An 18898-nucleotide genomic window follows, 5' to 3' on the forward strand; every position below is an offset into this window, starting at 1 on the left:
CCACAGGTCCTTATAGACTAATCGAATCATCCCTCTGCCTTCTCTTGGATAAGTTAAGCAGACTGACTTCCTTTGATCTCTCACTATGAAGCGTGTCTACCAAGCCTTTAATCATTTTTGTGGTTCTTCTCTGAGCCTTCTCCAATATTTCAGTCACCTTAAGTATGGACATTAGACCTGAAGCAATCACACTAGCCCCAGATACAATATAATCTGTGTTAATTGCTATTTGATATTATCTGGTTCATATACCCAAAGATTACATCTGACCCGTTTAGCCAGAGGGCATTACTGGGAGCATATATTAGCTCCCATATATTATACCATCAACTCTTTAAAAAATCTGTTTCATGGTAGAATTTCCTTACCCTTTAAGACAGTCTATCCTCCACATTATTATATGACCTATTATTTTACCAGTGCCCATGTGGGCTAGGGATTCTTTCATAGATGTTAGGGTCGGAAGGGACCTCAATAGATCATCGAGTCCGACCCCCTGCATAAGCAGGAAAGAGAGCTGGGTCTAGATGACCCCAGCTAAATACTCATCTAACCTCCTCTTGAAGACTCAGTTTGTCCTCCTTTCTTTGGAGGGCAAACAGGCAAAAGAAATTAAGGACCAGATCAAAAAGAAAAAAGCCTGGAGACATTATCTAAAGTGCCTAAAGTTTCCTGTTCTTTAAATGGGGAGAGTTATGCGCTTAAGACTGAGGCTCACAAAACTCACTATGCTGATCAGGGGACCCAAACCAGTCAATGGCAAACAGAGGAGGAGATGTACAAAATCCCACTCCTCAACACCGGTCTACCTGCAGCCCCCAGTTAGGTATCCAGGAAGAGCTACACCATTGGGTTTTGCTCCCTGCTCCTAATGTTGTAAAATACAGTACATCTAATAACACTGGAGCAAAATTCACAAGCAGTTTGAGAAGTGGCAACCAGAACCCAAAGTCCCTTGGCTTCCTCACCAAGCTGCAGTTTTGACTGCTCCACTTTTGAGCCATTCCTTTGGGAGGGGGGAGAGGTGTGTTTGAAGCACCTCAGTAAATTGGGTCTCCCATTTCCAGACAAGTTATTGTCTAGCCACTAAGCTATTACACCACAGAAGCCATGTTCTTCATGGAAGGTGATCATGAGATTCGAATTCAGGACTGACAAGGTTAGGTGTTCTCGGAGGGTAGACCAGACTCTTCCAGGCATGCCTACTTTGCAAAATCCACTTGGCTTGAGATTTAAGCCCCTGAACCACGTGGGACTGCAGAGTCATAACTTCAGGGGTTGGTTAGAAATGTAGCTCCTAGCTATTCTGCGTTTCTACTAGATTGTAGATGCATTAGCACAACTATATATTTTTATGTTTGTTCAGAGAACGATTAAGTAATTTTACGTTTCTGATCACTCTCTCACTTGGCTGAAAAAGTACATCATGATCAATGTTCAGCTATAATCAAAGCTATGATCCTGGGTAAATGCAGCATCTCCTAAGCCTAAAAGAACTACGATTTCTAGTTACAAAGTAAGGAAATGATAGATAAGGTTTTCTATTGCTGGAACCACCAAACAAAATGTTGAGCTGTCACTTTTCCTCAGAGAAAAATTGAAGCATTGCCTATTTTGCAAGAGCCTACAAGGAAAAAGTTAATTTTTGTTTTAAAGACAGAGCAATTATACTGGCCTTTTCCATTTTCATCATATGAATATGCACCTAAAAAGAGTAATATTGGAGTTCTTTGGCTTACATCAATGGTTATCCATCCAAAATTAAAAGTTTCACTCTTGCAAACCTTTAGCACTGCAAGTAGTCATGGACATCAGTGAGCCTCTACGTGAATTATACTGTGAAAGATCGAGCCCTAAGAGGGTACATAACTCTCTTGGGCTATATATAAGTGAGTTTAGTACTTAAAGACCTGCTTCTATTGACACTTACAGAAATGACCCCTCCTGATATATCTTTTATAGTAACTGGATAACACAATTTCTAACCTGAAACCCACAAGTATAATTGCTGATTGTAGAGGTGCTGGAATTATTTCCAGAAGCAACCCGTTTTGACACTCAATCCTTGCTAACCACCCAAATATTTACCTTTGGTTTGAACAGGTTTTCCTGACCCCACTGAAGTCCATATTGCTGATGGTCACCCTCATTTAAACCTGGATTGGGTACGTCCACATGAGTTGTAAGGTTGCTGACAGGACATATGTTTAAAGAGCAATTGGGATCTGATCCCCAAGCCCAACAACAAAGCCTCCTGCCATGCCACATATGCATGGTAGGAAGTGTAATTACAGGCTCAGAGACTGGATCCCAATCACATGCAGGGGGAACCTGGGATTAAAGTCTTGGGCTCCCCCTGCACTGGTAAGTTGAAAGCCATGTGCCTGAAAAAATACACTAATTAATCAGCTGGCTTTGAGGACCCACCAAAACTGGATACAGTGGTTCCCAGACCCGGCTGACAACCAGGTGATTGTAGGCTGGATCACAACTGCACCAAGGCCCCACCTAGCTGCTAATATTTGGCTGGCAGGGACCACAAAGGGGCTGGTTTGAGCCCCAGTGTGGTCCCATAGCCAGCCAATGATCAGCTGATTGGCTGGTGCGGACTGCACCGGGGCTAGTTGGAGACCCTCATGCAGTCTGCCCCTGCCACACATTTAATTTTAGGCACAATGGAAACTAGCCACACATTTATTGCACATATTTTTATGGTTTATTTCCTGTTTTATTGTGCCATTAACTGCCTGAATGTGTGGCCAGGTTACTGTTTAAGACATGATTAACTCATTAATTGTATTTGGATCTCACAAGCATGTTTTAACAATCCATGCAGCAGCAGGAAACCGGCCATTACCATCCCCATGCTTTGGCTTGTAGCATTGTCAGTGCGTTAGGGCTTATGGCTGTGTCAGGGCCAACTGTGTAGCTTTACTAAAAGGTTAGACAGGTTTGTATAGGAATGATCCTGCCTCTATGCAGGGGGTTGGACTAGATCACCTCCTGAGGTCCCTTCCAGCCTTACTTTTCTAAGATTCTATGACTGCAGAACAGGACATATTAGTAGGCTAAAGTCTAGAGCAAAACAAATTTGATCACTAGTCAGCAGGGCAAAACATATTAAACTACATAAATTTGCATGCAAATCAAATCAAAAAGCCTAGTACATGATAAGAAGTGTGATATTTTCCAGTCTCCAATAAAGTTCTGAGAGAGTTTTTCCCCAATTTCTTACATCAACTGAATTCAACAAAGTAGAATGGCCCACACAATTACAGTAAGCTCTCAGGTGTACTTATCAGAAACCATAAGTGGTTAACCTGAATTAAAACAAAAAACAAAAAAAACCCCAGGAAATTCCAGTGCCATTTTCTAACCCATAATAAACTCCAGAGGCACCATCTCCCACAACAGTTTGCAAAATCTTATTAGCTTACATCTATCAACAAAAAGTTGTGAACATCTTAAGTACATAATTTCCAAAAGGTGCTCAGAGAAAAACACTGATGTACATGTACAGAAAAGCCCTCATACTCTGTGGCCATCTGACCTACAAATCTAAGACATGCAATTAATGGTAATTGTCTCATTTTCTTTCATCCACCAGTTTGGAGGCCAGAAGCTTAAGGGTGAAATCACAATATAAAGGTGGACTGCTTTTCTGCAATACATATTCCAGTATTTGGAAAAAGTTGGAATAACGGCACAAGAAAATACCGGAAGTCTTCTAAGACACATCCAGCAAGGTAAGATTTCCATTTTGCAATGGTTAGGATTGCTCAAACTGGTATCCTGTGAAGTAAGTCAATTAAATGCGCTTTCTATTTAAGCAAGAGATCACTGCAAACTTCCATGAAGCTGCTTGTTAGAAAGAGAGCAAGTAGTTCAGACGATACTTTATGCCACTCTGCAAAAGCAGCCTAAGAACTTAGCAGTTCCTTGTATCCTTTTTCAGCCATACCAAGTTGAAATAAATATTCTCCTAAAGGATTTCACTCTAACCTAGTAATTTAGATGCCAATCCTCTGGGTTACACCAGACAGACCACTGCACATGGTAAGTGATCCAAATGGGCACTTCCTACTCGAAACATTTTAGAGAACTGGCCCTAAATTTTTGCTGCATATCCTGACATCCACAAACAGCAGAAAGTGCACAAGAAACTGGCACCTCTGTTATTTTCCCTGTTCAATTTTAAGCAGCAGCTCCTGGCATACTACAGACACACACAACATGTTTAGCTTTTGCTAACAAGCCAGTACTCAGGATCACCCCTGCTACATTCTGTTCTATAGTCTCCTTTCTCAAAGTTCAAATCTTATTTCAAGGAGTGGGGCTGATCTTTAGGCAAGTGTTGCAGATTGCCTTATTTACTCAGGATTGTAATGAGAGATGAGTGGGTAAACAAGAGGATCAATAGAATTTCATTTTGAGGGATTCCAGCATACCAACTTTGAGGTAGCATCCAATTCCTTAATGTGTATGGATTTTTCAGCTTTCTGTTGTAAGAGGTGTTTTTTGTTAGACTGTTAAACAATTCAAAAATCAAAAGTCCTTACAGAAACTGTAAGCAGGACAGCACAAAAAACTGGAAGACGTGTGTTATGCCTATCTTGTCCCCCTGCCATCTTGTGTCCCTCAAAATGTCACTTACTCTATGCTCTAGGCATCTTGCCATTTACAACCACTACCATCAACATATCACAGAATAACTCCAGCAGACACACAAAAACATAAATTTACTCTCTGCTAAAAAATTATCCCTCCAGCTTGCCCCTTTGTTCATGCTTCTGGGGAAGAAATGAGCAAGCTTAGCAGTGGCCCTACCCTGGAGGTAAAAGAATGCAGACTAGTCTGAATCAAAGATTTAGATGCTTTCATGAAGAGGAAAAGTGTTTTATAGATGGTACAGATTTGAATTGCACTTTGGAGAACAGTCTGGAGGCTGAAATGGAGCACAGAGAGGGCAGGGGCACTGAAAGCCATGAGAAACAAAACTCCTTTCTTCGCTATAGCATTTATTTCCATTCAGTCAGACATGAAATATTAAATAGGTAGCTGTACAAGCTTAAGCTACTAGCTAAACAACATTTTAAGTTGTTCTCTGATCTACCTTGCTTCTTCCTTCTGGGCATACCCAAAGTCAAAAGCTTGCAGTGGACTAAAATACTGCCATAAATGGTATCTTTGTGGATGAGAAGAGAGTTCTGGTTGGGGCAAGGTGTAGTTTTATAATATAAAACAATCATTTTAATTTTCAGCAATGAGTAGGAAATCGGCTCTCTGATTCATGAATCTAGTTCAAAGTGCAGTTTCATCCATGACTATTCTGACATTTTTCATCCATGCTATTGTTGGAGAGTTGTCCAACACCAGCTGCCTTCTCTTGGGTAATCCAGAGCTGGACGAGGTACAGCTCTTAGACAGTAAGTCAGCCAGTAATGGCTAGGTAGCTAAAACTCTGGTCCATGCAATTGAAAAATGCAAGAAAAAGGAAGTTTGCAAGAGACCAAACAAAAAAGTAGACTTTACTACACTGAATAAGCTCAGGGAGTGCCAGCAATAGATTTTGCGCATGAGGATTCCTTAGAATGACAGCGAAGTAGGTAGAAGTTAAATGCATGACCAAGGCATTTAGAGCAGAAACATGACAGCTTGTCAGTAAACACAACGCCGCTATCTGACATCAAACAAGTTTTAGGAAAGTGCCTCTGCAATGACTGATATGAAGAAAGTTACGTGGATTTTGTGAGTAAACACTCCCCATCTGTACATTGATTCATCCACAAGAAGCATGGCCTGCCAGAAAGGTTCTCTTCAAATGACAGTCTCGGTCCCTAGTGTCAGCCACAAGACCGTCCTGGAATCTCCGGACATGCAGCTCGTGGACCTTCTCAGATCCTCCGGTATGGATTTCTTTTTCTTAATGAGGAAGCAAGAGGGCAAGCCAAGAATGCTGGGGTTGCATGTATTCTGAAGATTTCCAAGCTGTGTTTCACAGTCCTTTCCAAATGCCTGTGAAGAGCTGTGGAGCTTCATGATGCTCTGAGTGTGCAGCTTCAAGTAAGATGCCTAAAAGCATGAAGCCCACAAGTGCCGCAAGGATCTGACAGTCCATAAAAAGGAGCTGCCAACTGCACCCACACCAAATCAGAAGACAACTGCTACTGGGTGGCCATTCTGGGAACTACCACAACCAGAAGAATTTACTGCTTGAGGGAGCTGCTGCCACAAACAGCTAAGAGGTCACCAGAGATCACTTCAGAAATTATGAAAAAGTTTCTTCCATGACTGTGAAGAACAACTGACACTGAAAGGATGTACAAAGACCAACACAAGAGGATCCAGACCAAGGAGGAATTTTGGGGAGGTCTAATTAGACTTTAGCTCAGGGAGGGGGATGAGGGGAGAAAGATGTGGGCAAGATGAAGGAGGTCAGACCAGGGTACCTAAAGGAAAGTGAACCAGAGGCCTCTGAATAAGGCAATGGATGAAAAAAAATGGGGAAGAAAGTGACAAAAGCTGGTAGGTTGAGTATTTTTTTTTTTTTTTTAGTATGAGTGAAGTATACACATACATAGAGGGCAGCAGTGAGTGGATTATGTTGGAAAAGAGGGATGTGATAGATCTAGCTGGATGGAAACCTGCTTGGAAGAAATGCATTTGATTGGGGGTTGAGAAGGGAGGCCACCATGGGGCTGTCTCACTACGGAAGAAGATCACATTATGGAATGTTGTGAAAGCGTTATGTATTTCCCTCGAGCCTGCATCTTCAGTTGTCTCTCTCCACTTTATCCTATCAGATCCAATAGGGAATCAAATCCTTGCTTTCCTGAAAGTAAGCAGGGACTATACACCATGCTGGCCTTTTGCTTACTAGGGAAAGCATACATAAGTATAGAATCTAAGAATACAAATTCAATCAAATTATGTATGCACATACTGCACTCCCGTGAGTGAAACAGAGCTGTTTCAACAGTTCACTGCAGGTCTGGGGTGCCAATTCAAGCCCTGCTCTGGATTCATGGCAAAGGCTACCCAGTGACCCAGCTATAAATGGGTGCCAAGTTATTCAGGTTGGGGAGTCAAAGACACTAGCTGTGAGGCTGGGCTGTGTGCGCCACTGGCTACAGAAACCAAAATACTGCACATACGCAGTAGCATGGGTGATGGGAGAGCTGATACCTTTTGTACTTCTGGCAACTGCTGTACCTAAGATTTCTATCGTCATGTAAAATATTGAAGTCTTAAAAATTGATGTCCTCATGTAAAGAAACAATGTCCTCTATAACAAGCATTGAATAATTTAAGCTGTTTCCATAAACACTATTTACATGATAAATGTATTGACTAACATTAAATTGCTACTTTTCCTGAACAAAGTATTCAGTCTCTAATCCCTGGAAGTTAAGTGTCAAAGTGCAAGGAGAGAATGACTGCTTATAGTGCCATGTTTGAGTCAACAATCTCAGTTATTAATATGTCCAACTCTATTGGTCTTTTAAAAGTTGTTGTACCAGGAAAATCTGACATTCAGTTTGAGACATCTTTGAAGCAGCTAGTATGCAATTACATACTACTATCACTGCTAATTCCATTACAAACAAAATACATGTGGCAATTTTCTAGCAGGATCTTTTACAATAATTCACCTTGATAGTTTGGATATTTTTTGATAAGAAAGATCTGATGCAAACTTTAGTTGCAGGGAGCCGGTCCCCATGGTTCAGTTACCTTTTTCATGAGAGCTAGAAGTAACTTCCTCACTCATAATCTTGGCTCTTGTACCTCAGATCATCCATTCAGATCTGTAAGCTTCCACAGCCAAGTAACTTGGCAACTAATTATAAGCTCTTGGAGTCTTCCAACTACAAATCATTCTTCGCTACCCAGAATACGAGTTCTACTGAAGAATCAGCATCTTTAGCTTAATTGCCATTCCCCTACATCTTTAAAGAGAGTCCAGGTTTTGCTTCATAAACTTGATTTACATGTACAGGATTACTTCATACAAGCCTTATGTTCTTGGAATTTGAGAGACCATTCCACAGCAATGAAGTGGATTGGCAAAGAACAAGAACACTGCTCTAACATCAACCCTGTAATTCTCATATGAAAAGCAGCACTAGATGGTAAATGAAGGTTTAAATATATAAATAGTCAAATAAAACCCCCCACTGTTCCAAAACCAAAAGTTAACTTGGATATTTACAGAAAACCTTTCTGCTTAGCCACAGAAAATGAGTTTGCTTGAGCTAATTGCATCTTCTTCCCAAGAAGTGATACCGTAAAAGATGAAACTGGAATCTGATCAAAAGTTACCAAAATGACCCAAAAGGCAGGTTTGCTCAGTTTAAGATCATATTCCCTCTGGACTTATCAGACTCTCTCTTAAGAGGCAAAGACGTGAATCAACTGAGTATGGACAGTTGTCTAGAATGTGAATCTTTAGGATGAAAGATTACTTGTTTACATACCAACTGCTGAATAGCCATAAAAGACTTCAGTCGTTACAAACATGGGAGGGAGGGGATGCAAACGGACAAACAGGAAGAACTTTGAGTCCATCAAGATAGAACTGGTAAAGATCCATTTCTTTTGCAATGAAGGCCTCCCAACCATAACCCAGTTCAGGGAATATTACTGGTGTAGGAACCAAACACTGTAAGGAACAATTCAGCGCTGGAAGTGTAGCAGCTGAAGGGGAAAAAAAAAATCAAAGGAAAGTGGTGACAAGAGCCTTTAGACACATGCAGTTATGTATCTTTTAGATTTGGATGGGATACACTTACATGGCCCCTGCTGAACTTCGTGGGACCAACACTGAAGCAAGTCGAGAACTTCAAAATCTTGCTGAAATACCTCTATAGCAAGATGATCCAATATGGGTCGAAATTTCTTCTTCCTGGCTCACCTGAAGAGGAAGAAACACTACACAGGATGTGGGATCTAGATTCTTTATGTAGCTTCTTATAGAAAACAAAGCCAAGTCGCATGTCATAGTCTTGACCTATTTCTCAGGAGATCAGCACACAGGACCTTTAAGGGTGCAATGATAATATAGGGAGTCTAGAATTTAATAAATGAATGTTAAAGCAGCAATTATCCCCCAAACAAACACTTTTTTCATAAGAAAGTGGGTGCGAGAATGTACAGAACACAAACAACTGTTACTTCCTATGCCGTTACTAGCCATCTCAACCTGAAGAGAGACACTACAGGGGTTTGATCAAAGTAACTTGGATCCTTTTGGGTACGGCTTTTAAATTATGTTCAGATATACACAATACTATTTGTTAGCTGGGGGCAAGGGAGGAATCCTTTTCACACCATGAGTAATCAGTATCAGAAAGGGACCTAAATGAAATCTCGCATGTTCTCATTTTTTCCCTAGACATGAGCTTCTGACTAAAGTTCTCTCAAAGTGGATTTAATGAACTTAAATGCCACAAATACCAATTTAAAAATGGTTTAGGTAAAGCCTATTTTAACATGACATTTTATAAGAGGTATAATTCTACCCCTTCCTCTTTATAAATAGTATCCCTTTTATAAAGAGGTAAAATATAATGAAGTTGGATGCTTGATGTCAAAGTACCATAATTTTGCAAAGGGATGTGTTTTAGAAGAGTTTTATAACAGACAGAAATAATCTAATTTTGAACGAAGGTATGGATTAAGAGGTTAGCTTTCTTCACTTACTTTTTGAAAAATATACATAAAAAGACAGAACTGACTAAATAGGCTTTATTCCATGCATGTTAAAGTAAGATATACTTAATAGAAATTCCCTTAAGGACATAAATCCGTATTTATTATGCAATGTATTCAGCTCTATTAACTAAACCCCAAAAGGGACCTTGGGTCATAATACCATTTTCTGAACAGTGACAGTGGGGAAGTAATAAGCTTCTTACTTGCCGTGGCTGCTCTGTCACTCGTTGCGGATCAGATCTCACTTTGTTACTAGGATGGTTGGTAACTTTGGTTACTGGCTGTTTGAAGATAGATGCCGTTTGCCTGATTGGCAGCGTTGTATTTAAGTCTGGTTTACCCTGTTAAAACACACACACACAAAAGTAGATTAACAAGGACTGTAAATAAAACAAACTGAAGCTGAATAAATCAATTTCTATTGAAAAGTAAGGAAGGGAAGGGGTTTCTAGTACACTTTTTTTTTTTTTTTTAAATGGTGTTCCCCAGTAGCTACTTCAGACTTTATTCCACCTGCTTTTCCCATCAGGTTACTCACTAACAGGATAAGAAGAGTCCTGCTTTCCTTTTGGTGAAATCTTCCTGTCAAAGTGATTGCTGGTCTGAATTTATTAGTTTTGTGACTCCCAAACCTGTATAAAATGTATTTAGAGCAACTAAAGATAGGCTCTAAAGAACCACTCATATTCAGTCACACACCTTAAAACCAGAACGAGCAAATAAGATCTATTCTATACAACACAGGCCAAAATCTTTCCAATTAATTCTGTATCAAGGAACTTCCTGTTTTCTAACAAAGTAAGAGCATCTTCTGGAGTGAAACTACTATATACCTGGCTTAAGAACTTCTGTTGGCAAAGCTAGGTTGAGCAGGGTTGGTTATTATGAAGAGGTCTCATCCCAACTGATGTTACCAACAGAAGTCCTTAATGTAAACGCAGTTGTGACAGCGAAACTTGCACTTTTTACTGGTTTAGCTTGTTTCACTTTAGGTGGGATCAGTTTTCTTATACTGATACAAAAGAACAAGCTTCACATTTATGACTTTGTTCACTCTAGAAGAGTTATGCTAGTATATTGTATCCATAGTCACATCTCAACAAAACACTGCTAATGTTGATGTGACACAGTCTTAGATTTAAAGGCTGAGTTAAATCCACTGAAGACTTTGAATCTTTAAGTAGTTAGCTTTTCTCAGTTTTTAGAGGAGAAGAGCTGGGAAGGGAACACAAACCATATATGCAATTTTGCATTCTGAATGATTTTAATTTTAAAATAAATTTACTTCAAGATTTAGGATTTCAGAAGATAAATGGTAGGACCTATAGCCTAGTTTCAGAATGGGGGGGGGGAGGAATTCACTGCACACATGTCATTGGTAAGAATAAAAACAGTATTCTGTTCTTAGATTAGTGTAGAAGAAAGTGAAATGACATCATAAATCTCAATTTCATTTTACTGATGATGGAATACTCAGTGATTAGATTTGTTGGGATTGGGTTACTCAGATTTATTTCATAAGGGTTTGACATTTCTAATTTTCCATAAACTGGTAAAAATGCCTCTATAGGACTGGACCAATTTCTTCAGAAGTTTTATTATTAGTAATATTTTGGGTGGGAGAGAATTCAGATTAGTAGCATCTGTGACACAGAAAAGCAAATTGTTGACTTAATCTTCTCTCAAGTTTACAGTCATTAACAGTGACCTAGTTCAAATTTGATCCTAGTCATTTGCTTGGTTCTAGTAAGAGTCATGCACCTGATTTGTCCAAAGACAATGGGAGGCACTACAAGGCAAGGTGAAATAGCATACATGAGACAGAATCAAGGGAGGGATGGAAGGCAAGAGTGATGTTCCGGGATCTCCAAGATCTAGTGTGGAGGGAGAAATTTACAAAGCCAGCAGGCCATTCAAGTCTTTGATCAGCCTGGCTCTGTACTCATGTGTGGCGTGCTAGCACAGGGCTTCTTCATTGCAGAACGGCACTGCTTTGGTTCTTCCATGCAACTATAACTCTAGGAGAGTCTCAAACACCAGGATATGAAAATTTTTCAGCTCTCCAGCATTTTTTCTGTCTGTGTTTTCAAAAGCAAAGTCCTAATTTAGCATTTTTTGTTTTCAGACTAGGAAGGTAAGACTGTATGCACAACCACACACAAAACCATGACAAGAAGGTCCTGGAAAAACAGCTCCAAGGGCTTAAACAAAATCTAAATATTTTCACCATCAAACACAAACTATATTTTGGATTTTAAATCTTGAGACCTTTAAAACAATCATCTGCCACTTGTGACAAATAAGAGTAATTAGCAGAACACTTTAAAAACAGAGGTTTAAAAACTGCATTATAAAGTGAAAAGCTGAAGTACAAGAAAACCCTATAATTGACTCAAAGGTTGTGGCTCCAATATTGCACAATAAATAGTGTAAGTATTAAGCTATTCAGCTTCCAGTTATTTTTGGTAAAAAAAATAAGAATAAAGAATTCTATCAAATTCTTTGGTTAGGCTTCATAATAAAACTAACAGCCACCCTCTTACACTCCTTAGAATTCATGTCAGGTGTGAATTTTTGGAACTTATTTGATGTTTTAAACTCCAACATTTATAGATTTAAGACCAAAAGACCACTGTGATTATGCAGAAGTCTACATAGCACAGGCCATAAAACACTGCTATATTATTATTATTTTTTTTTTTTTTTTTAAGCAGAATGTCCAATATTGGACTGCTTAACCATTAGATCTTGTTAAGCCTATACCTACCAGAGCAGTGGTTCCCAAACTGTGGGTTGCAACGCCAAATGGGGTGAGCAACATTAGTGGATGGGGTCGCGATAAATGTGCCCCTTGAGATTTCTGCGCCCACAGCGGGGTGCAGAGGTGCAGTCAGGCCAGACTAGCTCTGGGCAGAAGCTGCAGCAGGGCAGGGAGCCCCAAGCCTGCAGTTTGCACCCACGGATTCGGCTCCAGTAGTGCTGCCCGCAGGGAAGGGGATGGGGGACAGGAAGCTGGGCTCTGCGCTCCTCTCTGGCTGCAGCAGCCACCACCTCCCACGGGTGGCAGCTGGGACTCAGGCACTGATGGGGGAGGAGGAGGGGCTGTGGAAGGGGAGTGAAGGACACCTGGGATTGTAGGGGGCCTGCGGGTTGGGAGTGAGAGGCCATGCTGAGGAAATGGGGGTCATAAGTGGGGTCACACTGAGGGAAAGTTTGTTGGGAAGCACTGTGCTAGAGAGGAGAGACCTCTATCAAGATGTCTGTGCCTCCACTCTTCTCTTCTTCCCTCAAAGCCATAAGTGATCAAGTCCTCTTTTGCAGGTCTGTTAAATAGACATAAGCAAACTGAGCTCCTTGAGTCACTCAGTGCAGAAATATATGTTTACTAAACCTTTAATCATTTTTGTGGCTCTTCTCCAAACTGTCACCAATATTTTAGCAGCTTTCTTAAATAGTCGACACCAAACCAGGGCACCGAAGTCTAGCAGCAGTCTCACCAGTGCCCAAAAGAGACAAAAACTTCCCTAATCCTACTTGATACTAGCCTGCTTACACATCCAGATTGCATGCGACCTTTCAGCCACAGCACAGTGCTGAAAGCTCACACTTACGCAATTTATCTAGCGTGACCTACCAACCCCCCATTAAAATCTCATACCCTATTTGAAGACTAGCATGTTTTCGTTGATTTGATCGTGTTTCATAATAAAATAGCTTAAATTTGGTGATTTTTGCATGATTAAATGTAATGTGTTTTATTAAAGTTTTAACAAAGAAATACTGATTATTGTATTAACAGATAAGGATACAGTATGAGGAGGCATTAGGAAGGATATTAGTTAGTCAACCTAGAAGCCCAATGAAGTCTTCCACCACGTTTATTTTTTTTTATTATTTTTTTTTAACTGTTCAAAAATTTATCTACCTTTTTATGCTCCCCACCTTTTTTATTATTATTTTTTACTTAAAGAGCCTCGACTATGTAAAACTGTCTTGCCATATTTCAAGATCAAGAAACATTACTCCATTATTTTTCTATCCAAATTATTGATAGAATACATTGCAGCGACTGTTTTAAGAACAATAAATACTGCAGACTAAATATTGATGCCAATGATGTTTCCAAAGTTTAACTGCTCCTGAGGGTATGAACAAATGACAGTCTACAGAAGCAGATCTCAAGTTGTTTCTTCATAGTCACAGCATGATATCTACAGTAATCCAAGAGATCTCAGATTTCTTTGGCTATGCACTGCACAGTTAAGTTTTAAAAGGTGCCCACATTAATTGATATGAACCAATAAAATGAGACCTGAAGGTAATATCCAGTGGGGAACTGACATGAATATTTTTGTTATGAACTCAGGGATTCTTGAGTCACTGCTCAAATCTAACATATTAGCAACAATTTTATTTTGTAAAGCAGCTTTGGATAGTAAGGACTACTGCAGTATAATAATAGTCTTACATAACACATTGAACTAGAGCTATTTAAAAATAACATTTGGTCAGAAAATGCCAGCTCTTTAAGCCCAAAATCTTTTGCTCAAAACACTTCAGGTAGGACAGACATTTACTGAATCCAAGGCACTGGGACCCTGCCCGGAGCAATGCCCTACACCACTCTGACCCTGAGGCAGCCTGCCTGGCACAACCCCAGGAACTGCAGTTCTGCAGCGAGCTGCACCACAAATTCCAAGTACTCAGTCATGGAGCTGGAAACCTGAACACCTTGGCTGCGACTGAGGGAGTTTCTCAGCTCACCTGCAGGACACCTGGAAGCCCCAGATCCAGACCTCTCGGATCTTCCAGGATCACTGCCACAGAACCAAGTCTTCCAACCTGAACATCCTGAAACGGGCTCCCCAGTTCAGTCTCTCCAGGGTAGCCCACTAAGCAGGGCTGCCAATGGAAGGGGCAAAGCCTAACAAGACTACAGGTCTTGTGCACATCTTTTGTTTGAGCAATGCCATTTTTCAGTGTTTCCAAACTAATGTTCAGATTTTTGATTCAGGGGGAATTTTGAAAAAACAAAAGTTCCTCACAAAGCAGAAAACCTGCTGTTCAACCAGCCCCACCTCCAATTACAAGGAGGAAATCATAGGTATTTTGAGACTGCACGGAATCCATTCTAAGTCACGTCCCCAGTTAATAAGTATGCATGTTTCAGCAAGAAATTATTTTTTAAAATACCACAGTGCATTCAATTTTAATATAAAGCATACAAATCATATGAAATCTAACGTTTCAACTGAAGTTGGATAAGGAATCAATTTGGCCCTATTATTTTTAACTATTAAGTTGAGAGTGCTTAGAAAAACATGGACACCGAGTATTGGTCTCTAGTTATTTTGAGAGAACATCAAGTACTCTGGCACGCTCTGCAGACAAACGCTGGCTTTGGAATTTCAGAACATTTACATTATAAACAGACCCTTAGCGTTAGGCACTCAGATGCATACGCAAGACAATTTGTGCTTCTAACTCAAGGTCCTATTATATAACACTTCCCCTTACACTTAGTGATACACAAAAATAAAATAAAAAAGTTAGAAAAAAAATCTAATTTATTCCTCATTTTGAATTTTATTCTAATGACAGAAAGCCTATTTTCCCTGCTTACACCATAGACAAATGAACAAACTACATGACAATCAGTGTACTTCTGGGAGAAGCTATTACAGCCCACACACAGATACAAATATACAGAATTAAAAAAACAAAACAAAAACAACCCCCAAACACCCTCATAATTAAAATCAGAAAATGAATAATTTTCCCATGGAAATAAAAGAGCATAATCAATTTGTACAGTATTTAAATTTTTATTTATAAGAACTAAAAACTTTTTTCTTCGAGTTACAAAGAAAGTTACAAAGTTTCTAGCCCTTGGAGCCCAGGGCAAGGGAGAACAGGATTTCTTTCTAACAGTGGTCTGAAAAACACAGCTAAAACCCAAAACTATCCAAGGTCTGTGTGGGCTTCATACTTTTGCATTTTCATGGTTCTCCATTATTAGGGAGACTTTTTTCACAGTCCACTTTCTCCTAGGATTCTTTCAGCCAGTAGGTATCCTAGGCCAGGGACGAGAAACCTTTTACAAGCTGCGGGCCAGAACAACCCGGCTGTGATTAATTCACTGCATGCTGGGTGGTTTTGGTACTGTGTCAGTAATCCTCATGGCTGTTCTAGGGCCAGGGACAAGGTTCCTTCCAAGATGCGCACAATTTAATACCATGCCACGCACTAACTTACTAATGCCATGTACCCGCCCAGAGAGGAGCTGGACTACGACGTGGCATGGCAAGGCAGGGGCTGGGGTGGGCTCTGCCAGAATCAGGGAATTGCTCTGCTGAATCGGTGCCACTCCCTGCCTTTCAGCTGCTTTTACACTGCGGAGCTGAAGCTGCCCCCCACTGGACTGGGCTGCACCTGCCCCATGCTCCCGCCTGCCCGCCTGCACTGCCTTGTCCAGCAGCGCCCCATGGTGGCTGTGGGGAGCGGTGTGGGCGGAGCTGGAGGAAGGGCAGGGAGCGCTACAGGGGCCACTTTGAGCCTGGTGAGCGGGGGGTGCTGCCTGTAGGGCCCTGCTTCCCATAGGGGCTGAGGGCCCACAGGGTGTCCCTATGCAGGCCCATGCCCCCTATAGGTGCCCTGCACCCTATAGAGACCCTGCTGCCCCTAGGTTGTCCCAGCTTCCCCTGCAGGGGCCCCCACTGCCTAGAGGGTGTCCATGCTCCCTTATAGGGGGCCCCCATTCCCCCATGGGACCCTAACCCTAATCAACCAACCCTAACCGGGGACCCCCTGACCCCCAGTTGTCTTTCCTGCCTGGTGCAGGGGGGGCTGGACGCGATGATCTTGCAAGGTCTCTTCCAGCCCTTACAATCTATGAACTCTATTGACAACATCCAGTGTCCACACTCCCTTATGGGGGCCCCTGTGCACCCACTGGAGCCACACTGCCTATAGGGTGTCCCTGCCCCTCCTAGGGAACCTAACCCTGAGAATAATGGTGAAGATCCATTATATAAGGATTCTAGTCTATTAGACTTAGCGTAGTCCGGATCCAGGCTTAGTGAATGGGGGAGGCATGCTCACGGATCACTACACCTTAGAGGGAACATTGGCCACGGAGCTAGAATCTCCCAGTCCCTTGCTCCTTGGCTACAGCACAGGTGCAGCTTCCAGCCAATGGGGAGCTGTGTCAGGACCAGGGATCTGAGAACCATGTCTACACTGCTGTAGGCTCTCCCCACTGGCTGCAGCACGAGCACAGCTGAAAGCTGCTGAGCCTCAACACAGCTCCCCACTGGCTGGAAGTTGCACCCATGCCACAGTTCAGGCAGAAGAGGGCTAGGAGAAGCAGCAGTGGTGGGGGCACAGCTCCCAGCTGCCTGGCCACAGCATACGTGAAGTTACGACCCCCAGCTATGGATGTGTCACTGGAACCACTTGGCCCATGGTGGGACCTGGGAGGGCATGGAGGAGTGTCAACGGAGCAGACATAGCTGAAAGCTGCCCAGCTCCAGCACAGCTCCTCGCTGTCTGGCTCTGGCACAGCTTTCCAGCTCCATGGGCTGGAGCCAGTGGTTCTGCAGGCCACATGTTGCTGAACCCTGTCGCACTAGGCAAACTAAGACAGTGGGGCTCAACCTGTGGCCAGCAGAATTGTGTCATCTACCTTGCAAGTCTCCCCACAGGTCTGGAAGTTTGGCAGCAGAGAAGCCAATTGCCACTCCTGTGCTGCATCGTGCAGAGCCCTGCAGGTTCAATGGTGTGGTCCATGGGTTTGGCCCAGTGCAGACAGATCCATCAGACAGGATTCACCACTCATTCAGCCTGTGGGCCCAGACAGGTTGAGTACCACTACTTTAAGCTATAGGTGCATCCCCTCAATTCTCCCTAACCCCACTGCCTAATTTGATTTCTTATTTTCATTTCTCTTGTCACACCTGAATTTTAAGGCCTTATCCACAGTCACTGACTGCTCCTTCAACTGCTCAGGAAAAGGGAGAAAGTCTGAATTAAGATTTTGTAGTTATGCGAGTTGCCTTCAAAATGGAGATTTATGAAATGCTTATTCAGGATTAATTTTCTGGTACAGGGTTATGCTCTCATAGTCACCCCCTCCCCAAGCTGTGGATAAAGCAGAAGCCATGCATTCTGAAAAAAAACATTCAAAAGTATAGATCACTTTGGAACCCTTTAGGATAAGGGACACTATCTACAGTGTAATGAAATTCCTGCAAATGGTCCAATAGATTGTTTTACTCAGATAATGAAAACGTTACAGTACTCAGTTATTAATATGTTTGTTACAAAGCCTCAGTGAGTGGGCATAAAGGCCAAGACTTCTCAGCCAGGTTCTTCTGTGTGACTGCTATCCCTATTCCCAAACAGAATTCCTTCCCTCTTCTGGGAAATAAGGTATTACATCAGCTCCTGGGCATGTAAGTGCTCTGCTGTGCCCCACCCAGCTCTGCTCCTCTTTACATAATGCTGAGCACACAGCGAATTTCATGAAGCTCTACACTAGAAGATCTGCTTTCCATTTTCCTCATTTCAGAAAATGTTGACATCTTCCTGGGTATACAGGGAAGTGGAGGGGTGGGGAGGAGTAGCATTCTGACAGCAGGACTTGAAAGTCTTTCAAATCCTTTTCTCTTAAAAATCCCTTATCTTCTTTAAGTACAAATTATGAGATTTGGGACACTAATTAGTATTACCTGTCTAAGAAACTGAATATTCAATAGACTAGATTCCATTCTCATTTGCATCACAGCCAGCCAAAATAGTTTAAATGACTTCAAGAACATTACTCCCAATTTGTACTAAGGCAAACATCAGAATCTGGTCCAAATTTTATACACAAGATTTTGAACTCTTTACTCAGACAAAAAAAACCAAAAACCTCTCACTGAAGTAGTTTCTTGCTTCTAAAACTGCAAGTAGTGGGGGTACAGAAGTCATGCCTGTGGTAAAATAATAATAAAAAAGATGAAAGCACTTATTAAAATGTAAACTATCAGCATGAAAGGTATGGTTTGCGTCTTCTCTAATGTGTCACTGAGTCTTATGTGCCACATACACTAAGTACTACATGTAGTTTACACTGGCTTTTTTCCCCCCCACTCACAGCCTAAATTAAATGGTTTCAATAAAAAGGGCAACTGATTTGTAG

The 18898-nt window shown here is 41.6% G+C and overlaps 1 protein-coding gene across 4 annotated transcripts in view; it reads right to left on the reverse strand.

Annotated features, from left to right (window-relative positions):
- Nucleotides 1–18898, reverse strand: part of MBD2 (methyl-CpG binding domain protein 2) — a 56419-nt gene that overhangs the window by 21394 nt on the left and 16127 nt on the right. For all 4 annotated transcript variants that reach the window (XM_006018856.3, XM_006018855.1, XM_025198164.1 and 1 more), the window contains one exon: nt 9918–10055. In XM_006018856.3, coding sequence (XP_006018918.1) covers nt 9918–10055 — 138 coding nt within the window. The remainder of the gene's footprint in view (nt 1–9917; nt 10056–18898) is intronic.

The sequence above is a fragment of the Alligator sinensis genome, unplaced genomic scaffold, assembly GCF_000455745.1.
Source record: "Alligator sinensis unplaced genomic scaffold, ASM45574v1 scaffold701_1, whole genome shotgun sequence".
Lineage (NCBI taxonomy): Eukaryota > Metazoa > Chordata > Crocodylia > Alligatoridae > Alligator > Alligator sinensis.